General features: G+C 35.3%; 1 protein-coding gene across 4 annotated transcripts in view; it reads left to right on the top strand.

The window, feature by feature from the left end:
• Nucleotides 1-13,482, top strand: part of LOC128670751 (GATA-binding factor C-like) — an 86,911-nt gene extending 73,429 nt beyond the window's left edge. For all 4 annotated transcript variants that reach the window (XM_053746710.1, XM_053746709.1, XM_053746706.1 and 1 more), the window contains exons 6-8: nt 10,987-11,200; nt 11,435-11,574; nt 12,312-13,482. In XM_053746710.1, the coding sequence (XP_053602685.1) occupies nt 10,987-11,200; nt 11,435-11,574; nt 12,312-12,338 (381 nt within the window). In that variant the 3' untranslated portion in view covers nt 12,339-13,482. The remainder of the gene's footprint in view (nt 1-10,986; nt 11,201-11,434; nt 11,575-12,311) is intronic.
• The last annotated feature ends 3,469 nt before the right edge of the window (nt 13,483-16,951 follow it).

Raw genomic sequence — 16,951 nt, 5'->3', positions numbered from 1 at the left:
TATTTATTCATGAGGCCTTAAGCTCCCATTTTGTTTGTGCGGGGTCCCAGCTGATTTACTGTTTTCGTAATAAATCTAACCAAAATGTAAAGATTATTCACAAAGCTTTATAAATGTAATTAAATCGTATTTAAAACATTTTTAAGACGTCAATTCGGATGGATGTTAACTGTGAGCTTGGAGCGTGACCCATAATTTTGGAAACGTTTAAGCCGGCATGTCGGTGTTCAGGATACTAACGAATGTGAATAAATTAAAGAAATAGGTATTTCTCGCAATTTCAATAACATTGCGAAGTTGCTGAATTAAAATAATTTTGGAATTTCGAAAATACGATGTGAACAAAGAAAACTGGTTAGTCATAAAATTATCTAAAGTTCATACTTAAAGAACATACTCTTTTTTTTCTAAAATATACTTAACGAACTCCTATAAGAAAATAATAGAAGTGGCTATTAATTTTAAAAATTATGTCATACTAGATTTCATCAAAAGCTTTATTGGGGTTTAGAAAACTAGCAGCTGCAAGTCACTGGTCGATGTAGGTCGATAAGCGACGTCCTTCCACTAAACAATTACTGCTCGGTCGATTGCTCGCCATTTCTTTGTCGTAAGTCACTACGATTTCAATACCCATATAGAGATTTTATTCATATCGTTATCTCGGAATCTCGAATAAAATGTAACGCAAACTTTGATACAGATATTGATTTTTTATTTTCATTATTGAAGCGATTAGAGATGTAGTAATTTAAGATTAATAACAGTATTATATAGCTACAACTAAGGAATGCGCGATTTGAAGCGTTATTCACTACTCTTTGTATTGAAGTGAGAAAATTTTAACGTAAACGTTCATTATATTGAATAATTATGCTAATTCTATATTCTTGATATAATATAATTCAGAAATTTATGTGAAAGACTTGACTTGAGGCGGAAATCATAATAATAAAAATTGTTAATTTTGGACGTGTTATGATTACGAAGATTTTCGGTGAAGTTTAGGTTAGCTACCTTTAATCTTGTAATTAGCCACTGAGACACGATTGATAAGATCTATGATCTGTCGCTTCGCTATCAACGCCATCTAGCGTGATCTATGGGCGAACAGAAATAATACATTCTAGCGGAATAAAAATAATTTATAGAATAACTTTTTATTATTATGTATATGTGTGTTAATAATCTTAGAAACAAATTAGCATGCTGAAGACCATGTAAAGTAGGCAAATGAACCTTGCGTTCCGATGCTTTTGTGACTAAGGATGCATACTGAAAGGTTTCAAATGTCAAAGAGAGAATACCTTTTATTATTCAGATTTAAGTTTTTGAAATTGCATTACTAAGTCTGGGCATCAATGATGTTAAAATTATCTAGCTTGATGATGTTATTTCAAAGCTACTACAAAATAAAATCGCGTTTATGCTGATGAATTTTTAACATAACACTTTTTAATAAAAGTAGTTTGAAAATTTTTATTTTTACGATGGTTGAATTAATTTTAATAATTTTATTATTCTTTGAATGGACTTTCCAGTCAACTTTAAATATTCGTTTAATGACCCAGCAGCATTGTTACAGTCTACGATTTATGACGAAGGTCTTAATTATATCTATTTTATCTAGAACATATTTTTTATACAATTTTCTGACCTTGTCGTCTTATAGCTTTTTGACTGAAGGCATTCAGCTTTATCGTTGTAACTTATGAATATTGTAATACTCACATATAATGTTGCACTGTATATCACTTGTATGATAGTTAGGTCTTGTTATAGCCAGTGAGTCACAATCACAGATTGACTGTAGATCTGGCCCATCGCCACGCTATCAGCGCCATCTCCCGTGATCTACCGACAACCAGAAATAATCTTTACATTCTCGCCATCTATACATTCTGCAGACTAAGATCAGTGCCATTTTATATAAATTAGAAATTTTACAGTCTCCTATACTTCTATAAAGGAATACAAACCTAGATTTAATAAAAAATTGGTGTTCAGAAGTGACCAATTTACTATCAATTGATTTATTAAGGGTATTTATTAGTTATTATTATATTTAATATTATATTTCATTTTAGTTTTATATTTATTATAGTGTTATATTTAGATATTAACATAAACATACATAGTGTACTATCAGTTCAGTTCAGCTCTTGCTACCAAATGCTATATCATAGTGCTTCATGTCCATTGCTTGCAGTATCGCGCAAGACATTAAAAAGATTGAGAGCATTAACAACCTTGAATATCGTAAAAGCACTCATCGCTTCTCAGAAAAAAATCACTATATGCGGTTAAACTGACTTCAAGTAGCGGCTATTAACAGACAGACAAAGCTGGTAATTAAACTGACGAGTATCAGCCATATTAGTGTAGTCGGTTGATCGGTTCGGGAGAACTCGGCCCTGCTCGGAACATCTGTAAACATTCCGATAAACATCTGACGTTTGACACAAAGCGCGGTTGCGAGATTTTATCTAGAACTATCTCTGCCCCCCGCACCCCTCTCCCGGCCTCTAATTATTTATTTATACCCTATCACGCCATCTATGCGCTCTGGTGCAAAACCGCGCACTTTCCTCCCAACTCATATTTAGCTGAGAGCCTTATCATCTAGGTGATCTCCGTCTCATCCCGAATTAACTCACACTATTACTGTCTCAACGACAAGCACAAAACGGACAAAGCATTTGTATTTAAATATTTTTCTCTTGTCCTTTATAGTATTATCCTTCGCTACAATGCTAAACACTCGAACTAACAAAAGGTTTAATCCTGAATTGTTACGTTGTTTTGCTTTCCATAGATTTTATTTACAATGCTAGATACTTTTGCTTAACCGCCACAATACGCTTTTCGTGGATCTGATAAACCGCGCCTTAATATATGTAGCGATAGCAACGACAGCTGAACTTTTAAATATAATTCATAAATTTCCGTTTTACACCGTTACCACACCGGCGAGTCGGAATAATTGGAAAAAAAGTTTATGACATCTCACTCGTACAAAGTGGCCAGGCCAAGGTGTAATTTGATTGAAAGCACCAAAAAAGTCTTATAATCATATAATAAGTGGAGGAATAATTACTAGGGGCTTAGGAGCAGGTGCCATGGTGCGCACGCGCCTCCGCCGGCTTTTACAACTTCGGACACGAGAATTATAATGATTACACGAAATATAGGTACGTATTACTTTAAGTAAAGTTATTTCTATCGTTTTATCAAGACAATGCATCAAATATATTAGTCTAATATATAGTTACTAGATACGAAGTATTTGGTACCTACTAAGTAATGTAAAATATTGATATTTGTGTAATAATTTTGTTTGAAAACAAACTCTATATACAATAACGTGCTTTTCGAAAAAATAAGTATTTATCAACTGTCGTTATCATTATACCAACCTATTAATAAATTTTAGCATTTTAACTGTTTCATATCGGTCAAAAAAATGTGCGCTCGAGTTTGAACTTCCAGATTATTACACACTCCGTTTGTTTTATTTCATAATTAACTTTATTATTCTCTTTACGACTGTACATGTATATGAAAAGAACTACATGCAATTATTATACATTAATAATTAACTGTGAGTAGATAGGTACAGCTATAATTAAGTTATATGTCTGATATTGTTTTAGCAAATTGTTATTGAATTACACGAGACAACTTGCAAACTTTATGGACCTTAAAAGAGCATTATTTCTGTTATTATCACTGTAAACAAGAACAAAAGAAAACTGATGTAAAATATGTTTAAAAAAATATCTACGTTTTTCATTTTGGATAAAGTTAAATAGCAAAATATCTATCTTACTCATTTGAGAGATTTCCCGGTCTTTTCCTTAGTCGTTAAGTGCTGGAGCTCATAGTCCGCTGAAAAGAAGAAAATATTTAAACATTGTTAAAATAAAAAGTGAAAATTTGAATTCTATTTTTAAACATAATCGCGTTCCCACAAAAGTCACTGCGTTAGTGTTGCTGTCACAAAGTTATCGATAATCGGGGAGCTGCTAAAGTCGATGTCGATGTCGACAGTTACGAGCTGTGGAGTCGGCGTGTATGAATTAGTGTAGTGTAGTAGCCACATGAGATTTACGGACGCGGCCAGACTCTAATTGGACCGGGTTCGATGCCACGGGCGCTAAGCCCAACAATTTATTGTTTTCCATAATTGTTTTTGAGTTCTGTACTGGGTGATGCACTGCCACCATATACTATCTTCATTACAAATATGCTACCTGAGAAAATATCACCACATAGAAAGGAAAGAAAAAAAATCTACATCGGAAACAATTTGAAAAATTATATTATAGCAAAAGCCTCAAAGATAAGGATAGTTTAATGATATTTCAGAATTATAAATTAATCAAAATATGCCATTAATAAATCATCTGAAATCTTAGTACCAAGAATGCAATTTTACCATAAAAATTACAAAAATACTCAAGTTACTAACAACGAATAGAAAGTAAAAGTATCAAATTACACCACATTGAAATTAAAATAATAGATTAATGTTAGATAAGCATTGCAATATAGGATAAAAATAAAATATTGTAATACAAAATAATTGCAACAAAACTCGTGTAACTAGATCAAAAGGAACGACATTGCTAATCTTTTATTCTTCAATAAATATCAAATCAAAGTAAATGTTCGTTAGAATTAAATCTGAAATATTGTTAATTAAACAGATTTCAAGATAACATTTACAATTTCGGTAACAGTAACATGGATTACATTTCGTTGATCTCAAGCCAATAATTGAGTAATGACATCTTAATTACCATCGGTTTAATTAGAGTATTCGTTGATTCTTTTTGTGGGATCTTGAAGAATGTAATGTATAGGACGCGCTCGCACTATAAATTGAGTGTGTCGATAAATTTGGCGGGTGTATAAATCGTCATTTCAATTATGGCGGAGAGCAGCTGTCTGCGCGCCCGACTACTGACCGTATTTATTTTAATCACGAGAACACATCAAACATGCTGACTGCTTTATCGATATCTCTAGTGCATCCTTAGTTTTACTTTTTTATTTGCGGGCAAATTGACTTAACTCTTGGGATTTATTTACAGATGCAAAGATAGACCTTGTGTGAATTAGGTACTTACCTTTAGACATTTTAATTTAGATATTACAGAGGACGTTCAAATTCTTGCAAAAATAAGGAAGTGTGCACAAACAGAGTTATCTATCTCATTGTTCTTTTGGGCTAAAACCAAACTGTTATTTCATATGCTCGGAATTGATATTTATAAAAGTCGACAGATCCCATTTAAAATTTCCATCTGCACTCGGGCGCCAGTGGCCCGGTCGCGGTAACTGCGCGGAACCAATTTAAACCAAAAGCAAGCGCCACTCATGTCATTACACCCGTCAACGAAAACGTCTCTGGTAACTAATGTCACCGCGATTGCGTTGCTTTCGAACGCAGCTCAAAAAATGGTACATTTGATGCACAATTTGAGCCAACCCTTTTTGAATGCGTGGTATGCATCAGACCGTATCAGGGTTAGGCTACACGTGTCTCTTTCTATTTTAAACAAATTTAATGGAACATCACGTATAATTTTGACAAAATCGCAATTGAAGGCATTACGTTCACTCACTGCGCTGATCTAAATTTAAGAGTATTCCCTCCAAACTCCTTTTGACCTCTCCCAAAAAGTGTTTAAGCGGCCGTAGCACAAAAATCCATCGGTTCCCCGTAGTGTTGCGTGTGGCGGCCACCGGTGTTGCCCGCTGCGCCCAATTGCCCACACATCGTTTATTTGCCTCCACGCCACATCTCCCGCCAACGGGACCATTTCGCCTTTTAATTACATCTTTCGACACTCTGATTTGTTTCCAAGTATTTATTTTAGCAAAGGGTGGCCATTTTTGTGAAAGGCGACGTTGATTGTGTTTTTCAAGATTGTCATTGATGATAGAGAAATCTAATTTAATACTGTCATTAATATGTCAAAATGTTGTCTAGTTGAACAACTTTATCTAGATCATCATCACATCGTATTACGTAATTATATGAAATGTTTACCTCTTATTGTAGACCATTGTCACGGCGCGTTAATTTGAATAATCTTTAACACTCCTGTCAGAAATGCAGTAAATAAGAAATTTGTCACTAGTCAATATATAGTAAAAGTACAACAGAATGAACTAAATAATAGTGGAAAGTAAACGGTAAAATATTAGGTTTAATATTTTTAATGTTATAATAACGTAGCGTTATAACACGCAACGCCATAAAATGTCATTTTCAGCGTGAAAATGGTCTCGTGTGTATTGTATGTTGAAAGCAGAATTTTCTATTACAGATAACACATATTTATGCCTGTTTTTAATATTTATTTTAAAATACACACGAAAACTATTAAAGACCATGACAATTGTTGGGAAATCTTTATATCCTTATTATTTTGTCTAGGACATAGTCAAAACTAAAATATATTTATTCGAATAGGCAGTTTATAACATTTTCAAATGATGAATTGTATATGTATTAATTATAAGTTCAATGATAAATCGTCAATAATAATAAAGTGTTTGTTTCCCAAAACAAGCATGAAAGTACAAAAAGCCTATGTACGCGTAGTTACAGTGTCAGATCTGCGCAAATAATGGGTGCAAAATATTTGCTTTAATAATGAGCGTTATTCGTTCATTGTTAAAGTAAATATTGCCTCCAAAAACATATAACAGCACTATCAGTTTCAATACAGCCATTCACTGGCTTTTCGTGTGATTGCCGCTCATTTTTTGTTCGATTAAGTAATTGGTCAGTAATTATAATTAATAATTTTGTCACGTTACAAGTCTATCGATAAAATCTTTCGACGCTTTTTTGTCTCATAAAAACACCAGTTTTTTTGCTAAATTATAGGCTTCTAAGTATTGACACCTATTGTGTTGTGATGCATTTATTAGGCCTAATCAGACTATCTGTGTCTTAAGATTTCTTTATACTTGGCTTCTTATAAATTTTTTCTTGACATTTACTTCTTTTTCGTGTGAATGTGCAACCGTATTTGGTCTTGTCTAGATCATAAGTCAGATTCAATTAAATCAATATTTTACCTATCATGTATATTATAGTAATCTTTAAGCTATAGCAATTTTGACATTATTGCGTCAAAAAGACCTTGAGAACTTTTGTTCTCAAGGTCTTGTTAGCTATTGCTAAAGATGCTAGCCCAATAGGCTTTCTAGGAAAATGGCGGGCTACTGCATTTTCCATCGCATTGTAGTGAGCCTGTTATTTTCCCATTTGACTGGTTTTATGGCTCTGTTAGTGTTGCCAGATGGGGGCAGATAACATAATAATTTGTGCTATCTCCGTTCTAGAAACCTAACACAATTATTCACACGCACAACGAAAGGATCGCATATACGAATATTCACTGCTTATAAAATTCATTGCCGCTTTGCCATGTTACACATTAATTGTTCACACTATACAGTCAATGTATGTGTAAATTCAAGAGCTTGCTTACTGAATATTAAGTGCTCTACAACTTCTACGCACAATGAATGCACTTTTGTGGATATCAGCGCATCTGTCTGTAGTCCGTGTGATGTCTGTTTGAGAATATTTATATATTTCCCAGGAGCGGTTAATAAACTTTCAAGCTATTTACTGTCATATTTATAAAAAATAAATTTAGAGATCCTTGTTGCATAGGTAAATAAATAATTCTACGTTTTTTTTAGATTCCTATAAATTAAGGGTCGATTGCACCAGTTTACTTTGACGTTAACTTAAACCTGCGCGCCGCCTTCATTTAGATAAAATGTACGTTTAATTTGCGTTTTTCTGCGCAGGTTAAAGTTAACGTCAAAGTTGAGAGTTGCAACTTACCCAAAATAAACAGCTAAGATAGCGTAAATCTTCAACTTATCGACCAGAAGTTATCAAAATCTAGTACGTACTTCTTCACAATAATGACCTCTATATACACGGTGCTACATAGCAGCAGAATGTTGCATGCCAAGGCCGCATATGCCAGCATATGCAAGTCGGATTCATAACAACATGGCCGCGATTTTGTAGCTAATTATGACCGTGTTATGGGAGCTTTAAATGTTCGGCGCTACCTACTGCGTCGTATATTAGTTAGCTCGTTTAAATTTAGCTTCTACATTTTCATATACTTAATATTGTTTTGAAATATGGTTTGAGTCTGTTGTAATTCTGATGTAAGTTTACTTAGTTCTAATATAATCTTCGACAACAATTAACCCTGACACATTTTAGTTTCTTAACAGAAAATTGGAAATATCAGGGATTAACGAATATATAAAATAAAAACGTAATAAATTAATTGTTACTAAAGATTCCTTAATTATAATTAATATTTATGAATAACTATACTATTATTATAAAGAGGTAAGCGTTTGTAAGTTTGTGACTTTGAGTTTGTATGTTTGAGTCGAAATCTCCGAAAATCCCGAACCGATTTCAAAAATTCTTTCACCATTAGAAAGGCTACATTTCATCTCAAAATTCTCACGGGAGCGAACCCTGTTCAACATCTAGTAATTAATATAATGAAAAACCAAGCTATTTTAATCAAATAATGATGAACCTATCTACATTATAAGTATTATAAAGGTCGATAGTAGGTACACTTGCATGTATGTATGTCCTTCTCTGATGGGAATGGCAAGTTGTAATTAACTTGACATAATGCATGGTTATTACGCAATTCTGAGGGATAGGTACTGTGATCGTCTACTACATCTAACTTACGTATATATAAAGGGTACAATAGTATCTAATATATAATCATATTGATCGTACATTGTAATCAGATGATAAATCTCCCCCGAAAATAACTTTTTGTGAACCTAGATTTATAAATGTTCTTGCTTGCTTCTTTTAACTTAACATCATATATTATAATGATCATGATTCACTACGTATCTAACTTAATTCTATTTTGACGTTACATGATTAATGATGACAATAATAGATATTTACCATCATATTCCACTCGCAATTTCTCACAGACCCACACAAAATCATAGACAATATCCACCTCCACGAAGTGGCGTAGCTAAATAAACATAGGTCCTTGTGCAAAGAAGATCTGGGGACCCGACCTAAACAAGTTTAAGTTTATTTTTATTATAAGTGTGCGACAAAAAAGCAGGTCGCTAGGCCGGGGTTCCCCTAAGCTTCAGAGCCCCGTTGCTCAGTACCAATAAGCCTTTCAATAAATGCGCACTTGCTTCCATGTGACTTAGGCTTACATTGACCCAATTCTCGTAAAATCTGCCGCCACATGCGCCAGCGCAAATGTTAATGCATTTTATATTGGGTAAATTGGTAGGGCGACGGCGCGGTATGCGATGGTGGGCGATTCGCAGTAGCGTATTAGGGACAAATTGACACGCAGTGATAATAATAACTTCTGCTGGAGAAAATTGTGCACTTTGTTCCTCTGTGGATTAAACTTGGACATTTATTGCGAGTGCTCTAGCTGGATATTTGATGTGTTCACTACAGAATATGAAGAGTTGTTTTTTTGTCTGACTTAGGTGGTTATTACTCAATACCTATATTAATATTCTACGCGAGGGACGAATTCGTATAGGATACTTATTTAAGATAATGATCTTGGTTTTTATATATTTCAAGTTGGTCATTTAGTTCTGTTAAACTACTGTTCTTTCTCAAGCCTTTGCCCTTTACAAAAACCATCTCAGTCGCAAATTGTCCAAAAAGAAGCAGGAACCAGGTCATGCGCATGGCTGGCGCGGCGAGGCACTGCAATCGTGCGTCCGCGTAACGCCGGCTTCTTCCATGGAAGGCGATGAATAACTCATTGTCCGTCCGTCCTGACGCACGCTTCTCGGAAACGCAGCGATGCACGCCAGAAAGTGACCGAGATGTTTGACCCGCCACTTTTAGAGAAATTGCATCGCAATGAAAGATTAATTATAAAGTTCCAGTCTGATTTGTATGCAACCGTTGTGTGTTTTCCGACGGTGCTTATGTGTCGCCATTCTTGCCTAACAATTAGTTAGACTAGAGGCAGCAAATAGTCAAAGACAAGCAAAGCGTTTTCTTTCATTCAAATAAAATAGTGTATAAAACAGCAGTTCATAAATTTAGTAGCTAATTTCTAATATTCAGTAGTGACTACTTATTGAGTATTTGCAATTATCAAAGAGAAACATGAAGGACCTTTTGCTAGTGTAGTTGTACAATCGTATGAAGTGGGAATTAAAAATGGCTATTAGAACTGCTTACAAGACGCGATTCAACTCTGTCCACTCGTGCCAACTAGCGGAGGCCCGGAGGAAGAGGATAACCAGCAAAGTCCCTTAACCCCGCGCTCGTCACCTTCGATTCCCACCAATGTGTGCATAGCTGCAGTAATTAGGATGCACCGCGAGTCCGCTCACAAGTCGCCGCTCCACTCCGAACAACAAAATATTCGCACACGACTATTGTGGCCACTTTATGGTTTCGGCGAGCCTTTATACTCACTATTTAGCATTCCAAATTGGTGCCGCTTACGTTTTTTCGTAGCTAAATGTCATGTCATAGCAATAAAATGGAATATGACGAACGGGAAAACTCGTGATTCAACATGGGGCAATTATGATCATACCCGCATGGAATACTGCCGGGGCGTGATTAAAATTTATGTTTGTCGCGAATTGCAATTTAGCTAATTCCGGCATGTGAAATGAAGGAATGTGCATTTTCAATATAATCATCTAGATAAAACACCCATGAAATGAGGCTTTGGAAACCATAACACGTCGTTTCTCTGCACGACGGGTCTGAAATGATGACGGATCACCATAGTTATAGACAGAGGTCTATAACTCTGGTAGTATGGTGAAACTTTTATAAGTCAACAATACCACTGGCTAATAATTAAAGGTTGTTCCGAGACCTGATACAAAGGCCTAAATTTGCAAATAAATTAAATATATGACTTTTGTCACCAGGTAAACCGGCCACTAACGATGAAGAAGGAAGGTATCCAGACTAGGAACCGCAAGCTGAGCAGCAAGAGTAAGAAGAAGAAGGGGGGTATGGGAATGGGAGGAGGGGGCGCATGCGCGTTGGCGCTCGGTGGCGTCATGGGCGACATGATAAAGCCGCTCGGAGACGCCGCTAAGGGCTTCGGTGGCTCCGCCTTCCCCTCAGCCATGGATTTTGGTAAGAATTTTTAAATATACTCTTCAATACTAATATTCCTTATCGATTCGGTGTATTATTCATTTGTTTCTGCCGTGTTAATGAGCAATTAAAATGTTATAATTTCTACTTAAAAATTCTGTGCTCCTTCAAGTGATTTTGGCAGTATTGCCTCAAACGAAACAAGTAAACTAAATGAAAATATTTTATTGTCACAAATAAAGATGATTTACTAAATCACTTTTCGTCCCACAGGTCAGCACCAAGTAGGCCTGGTCCACCCCGCCGCAGCGCACATGTCCCATTGGTACGGCGCGCCGCACCAGGGCTTCGCCCCCCCGCCGGCGTCACACAACCCCTATCATCACCACCACCTCGCGCAACTAAATTCTATGGTAAGTCTCAGTCAATTCTATGATCATCAGGTCTCATTAGTAGGATCTGTGTCCTATTTATGACCAAATTGTTCGTAAATCCATTTCTGAGTTAGATGTTAGATCTTAATAGTTATCCAACTAGAATCAGATGAATAATTTACTGACGGCGGGAACCCATAATTGTTTTTTTGTCTAGTACTGAGATTGTTGTATGCCGTTGGATCTATTTGAAATATATAAACAAAATAATAAGTATTTGGAAAAATGTAAAGATAGTACTAATATTGTAAATGCGAATGTTAGAATGTATGTATGTTTGTTGTTGAATCACGAAAAATCTTCATCTTAAACAATTCTGTGGCAGCTGAGTTAATAATGCTTAATTGTGAATTTACAAATGCATAAAATTAGTTGTTGATATCATGACATTTCACGACATTGGAATCTGATACAATGCGTCCGAAGGTCTTGGACTTGCACAAATATTTGCGCAATCATCCAATGACTATCTGGAAAGTAGGCTTTATAATAGGGAACACTTTAGATCTATCATCGCCTCTTGATCCTACTCAGTATTAGGTATTTATAGTTTCGAGAAAAAATTCATTGCTAAATAAAGTCCAGTCAGTCGATAAACTATCATCATAATAAATAATGATAGAAAGATTATCATCAACTTACGTTACTTATCATTTACAGTTCTCATCATCTCTGGCAAAAATTGTATTGTAATGTATCTTTATTTTTCTTTACAGACGGGCTGGAGGAGTGAATACACGTGATAAGTCAACCAAACTCGATCGCAACCCACTTGGATTTATGTAGATGTGTATTAAAACATACGAGTAACCGTCCTGTTGGGCGCACCGAATTGACCTACGTGTGTCGGCACCAGTCTCCGACACTATACGCTGTGATTCAACTATTACTAACTCCAAGACTCAAGTCTACGATACATCACACATTATAAGACTGTTTAACAGAATTGACGTTTATACAAACTATTCGAATTCGTACATATCCGATTCGAAACATTTATCCCAGTCTGACCCATTGAAGACTTTTTATCCCGTGATCGGTCCCCTAACAAGTATTAAACTAAGTGTGTTTTACATGAAGTAACTAGCGAAATTGTACAGTATTATAATATAAGGTCGAAATCGGCTTATACGATAAATAAGTATAGTTCAAAAGTAAAAATAATTTGTGTATTTTGTACATATCTTATTAAGTTATATTCCGTTCCTGTACATTGTTTTGTATTTCTTTTTAATTATTTAATTCGAACGGTTCGTTTCGCTATAGGAATTGTAATGTGTTCAGAGAAAATATTCCCAGAGATATTTTTCTTTTTGTACATTTTATTTTTGTAGTTTGTATTGAATGAAAATGCAATAGTAATTTATGTATAGTTATAATCATGCGAATTGTAAATAAATAGCTGTTTTAATAGTGACGTCACGCGAACTGAATATGTGGATATCGACATTGTCACAAGGGATGGTCAAAGCAGGTCACTGAATTGGTAATATCATCAGTATTATAATTGTAATATTTGGTTTAACACAAAAAATGAATTTGTATCGCTATACCATTTTAAAATTAAGATAAATGAGTGGCCATAAATTGTTCAAACATATTTATGAATAGAGCGACTATGACAAAAATATTAAGTTTTTATGATTATCAATAGCTACATTCATAAACATGGTTGGAACTCCAAAACGTCTACATATGAAATGTAAATGAACCTTGTAGAGATAAAAGAAATCATTATAAGACTATCGAAATAAAGTATAAATTAGTGATCACTACAGAACAGCCTATAACGATATCCCGTACCTAAAATTTTTAGTTTTTAAAACAAAAATTGTGAAGTTGTGTATTTTAAATGAAATTGTGAATAAATTATCAATATTGATATTATTACACGCTTTTGTTTCACGACCTTTCTTCCCTGCTATAATAGAAAGTACGTACTTATTTAAAAATATTTTTTGCAATTAACAATCTAAAAAGACATTAGAATAGGTATAGTTTTGGTTTCGACAGGATTATTTATGACAAGGCAAGCAATGCTTAGGTAAGTCTAAAACAATTCAATGTAAATCCCCCCGGATTTAAACCAAGGGTCAGCTTTATGAGTTTCGTTGGGGTAAAGAAAATAAATTAAATTTAGCTTTACACCAGTCAACTGTAAACGCCCCTGAATAGAAAGAAGATTTCAATGGGCATCCAATTACCCCGTCTTAAACATCGTCCACCATAAGTCACTGGATCAATTCCGCCATTCTCCAGAAAAAGTCGTCCAAAAGTCGCGCTTATCTCGCGGCAAATTGAAAATGCAGCCGCCCGTGAGATTGTGACGCAACGGCCTGCCTGCGACATACGGACCTATTCAATTTTAATCGCATTTCAGAAGAATGGACATCGGATAAAAGTACGTATAAATGCGGCCGTCCCGCGACGATAGCCCACTTAATAAGCTGGTTTTATTTGCGGTTACACCGCGCCGGATTTAAGGGCGGCATTGTTGGTGCACAATTCGTGTTTGCGAATCGTCTTTTTCAGTTGCCCTTCCTGTCTATACACTTTCACGGTTCGCTTGAACAAGTCTAATAGGATTCAAGTTTTTCGTTTCTAAAAATATTTGCTTGAATACTTTTTAGGGTGTATTTTTTGCTATTTAAGTCGCAAATAAAGATTAGGTACCCGAACCGGCGCGGTATTTCAAGCGAGCACTTCAGACAGAGGGGCATAAGTCACCGGCGCGCGGTTGGCGTGATATATGCCTCGCTAGCGCGGGAAAAAATGTCTCGCGACAAAAAACGCGGTATCACTCCTCCAGATTTATAGCTGGCTACACTGCGGAATATTTGAGAACACTGCACTCGCGGCTGGCAACACCAATGCCCCCCGATGTGATGGCACTTCGCACCTCTCTAAATTACGATGAGTATTCGGGTATGCCAAGACAGGAATCCGTACACCTCTCTTCATATCTTCATAAGTCTTCGTTACTTCATCATCACACGCACATTTATTATTGTAAGTGCTATGCCTCCGGTTGTATCGAGATAAACATATTCAAAAATTCTTATTGGATTGAAATCAATCGGTTACAGGTTTGAACAATAGTTGTGTATTATAATAACAAATCACCTTGTCGAAATCACTTTCTCGACTTGATACCAGTGTCTTGACGCTAGCGTACATTGGTATGAATTCATCAAATGAAATTTATATTCAAAATGATGAGTTCAAATATATACTTTAATGTATTTTCGTATCCAATATCTTCTTTAGCTTGGCCATTTCTAACTTAGGAGCACTAAAGTAAGATAAACTATAACAAGGTATGATGCTATACAAAAATATAACAACTGTTAATAAGCTATGGTTGACATAAAAAACATACATAATTAAATTAAAATCAAACGATAAACAAGTACCTACATTAGATAATAGTATGATTGTATTAAAATCACATGAAAGTGCACTTACAGATAATCGGGCAGATCTCGACACCTGAAAGAGTTCCCCACGCTCGTGGCGCCATCTAACGAGCTTACCTTGAGAAAACTAATGCTATTGTTCCTTCTTCTGGTTTCCACACTTCTGGGAAGCACTAGGATCTCAATTAGCAACTGCCATTTTGTGTTATAGAAATGGTAAATAAGTTATTATGATATATATCTGGCAATTAGGTTGTCACAGATCTTGGATATCGCAGTGTTGTCATGTTAAAATAAAATTATCGTAATCACCAGGTTAAATTATCGTTTTTTTAAATTAGAAATTAGAAATCGAGATAAGATATCATAATATAAAAAGTTACAGTGCTTACATAGATACAGGTTCAATATGCATTGTCTATTTTCGTTATAAGGTTAGGCTTTAGTCATAAGTAGATTATGTGATATTTGACATTGGTAATTTTAATTACTTTATTTATTATGTATGTACCTAAGTCTTATATGTCAAATAAAGTCATTAAACTTAAAAATGTTTTAAGAGAGTTACCTTTGATAAATAGATTTGATCTCAGAGCAGCAACAATATATTACTGTATAGTATAATATATATCACGGCTTATCCGAAAATTTATCACATTACAAATAGTAGTCCCCATGTCCATCTGTCCGTTAGTACGCGATAAACTCAAAAATTACCGGACGGATTTTTGTACGGTTTTCAGCAATAGATAATGTAATTACTGAGGAAGGTTGTGGTTTATTATAAATTAACAAAGATTCATCTAGATATCAATTTTCAAGATACCTAGATATGAAACTCGCAAAATCAAATCAAAATCACGTCCCTCCGTTAAACTAAGAATGACCGGCTCAATATAAATAAGTCGATTCAAAAGTGTCCAAGAGCAACCCCACAAATCCTATAAGGACGCAGTCATAGCGCGCAGTGAATCGTGAGTAAAGGATCGTCCACACTCGAGCACCCCGCTATCCGCTGATCCGGGAATCAATCTCGTACTTTACTTGTTCTTATCTCGTTGACCCCGCGCTAGACGAATGTCACGACACATTTGACTTGCTCTTCAATTTTAGTGGCCATTCTTTACGGACAGTGTAAGGATTAGTGTCTGTAAAATAGTTGGATTTTTATCTTGCGGTGAGGCTCACATGATTGAAGTGTATAGGCATCATCCGAAGTTGAATGAAGGCATGGACCGCTGTTATTGAAACTTTCTCTATAAACTAAGCAAAATTGATAAAATGATACTTCTATATAAAAGTAACAAAAAAAAACGATAGATGGATTGACGAAGGGTTTGTAAAGGGCAGTAAAACACTTGTTATTCAATTCGCGGATTCAAAACAATTCATTATATTTAATCGAATGGGATTGGCTATGATCCGAGCATCATTCGGCGGGTTAGTGCCGCGACCTGCGACCCTCTGCCGCCCCGCTCACCGCACCGCCGCCGCCACGCCGCGGCGCAGCGTCTCGGCTTAGAGTTGGGTGAGCTTCAATCAAGTGTGAACGCGACTTTATTACTATCGTAAGACTAAAGGACAAAGATTATATTTTGGTGAGATTGCAGTTTGGGCAATGCGCAGATTATTGGTATATGGTAATGTTGAGCTTACTTAACGATCAAATCATTATTTGATATAAGAATAATTTTCGATACCAAATATTTACTTTGAATTTATTTTCTCTTGTGAAGAAAGTTTTCCCACTGCATAAAATACAAAGTTATGTCATAAAATCCAACTGAAACCACTAAAGGTGCTGTTAACGATTTTTCCGAAAACTAATGAATATCTTAGCCACAGTGTCCGCTCATTGTTTACAGTTATTCCGTCTAAACAAGCATTAAATTTTTAATACATTTCACCCGATCATTAACAGAGTAATAAACGGTGACGGA

Source organism: Plodia interpunctella, chromosome 6 (assembly GCF_027563975.2).
Source record: "Plodia interpunctella isolate USDA-ARS_2022_Savannah chromosome 6, ilPloInte3.2, whole genome shotgun sequence".
NCBI classification, from domain to species: Eukaryota; Metazoa; Arthropoda; class Insecta; order Lepidoptera; family Pyralidae; genus Plodia; species Plodia interpunctella.
This window is presented reverse-complemented; position numbering and strand designations above follow the sequence as displayed.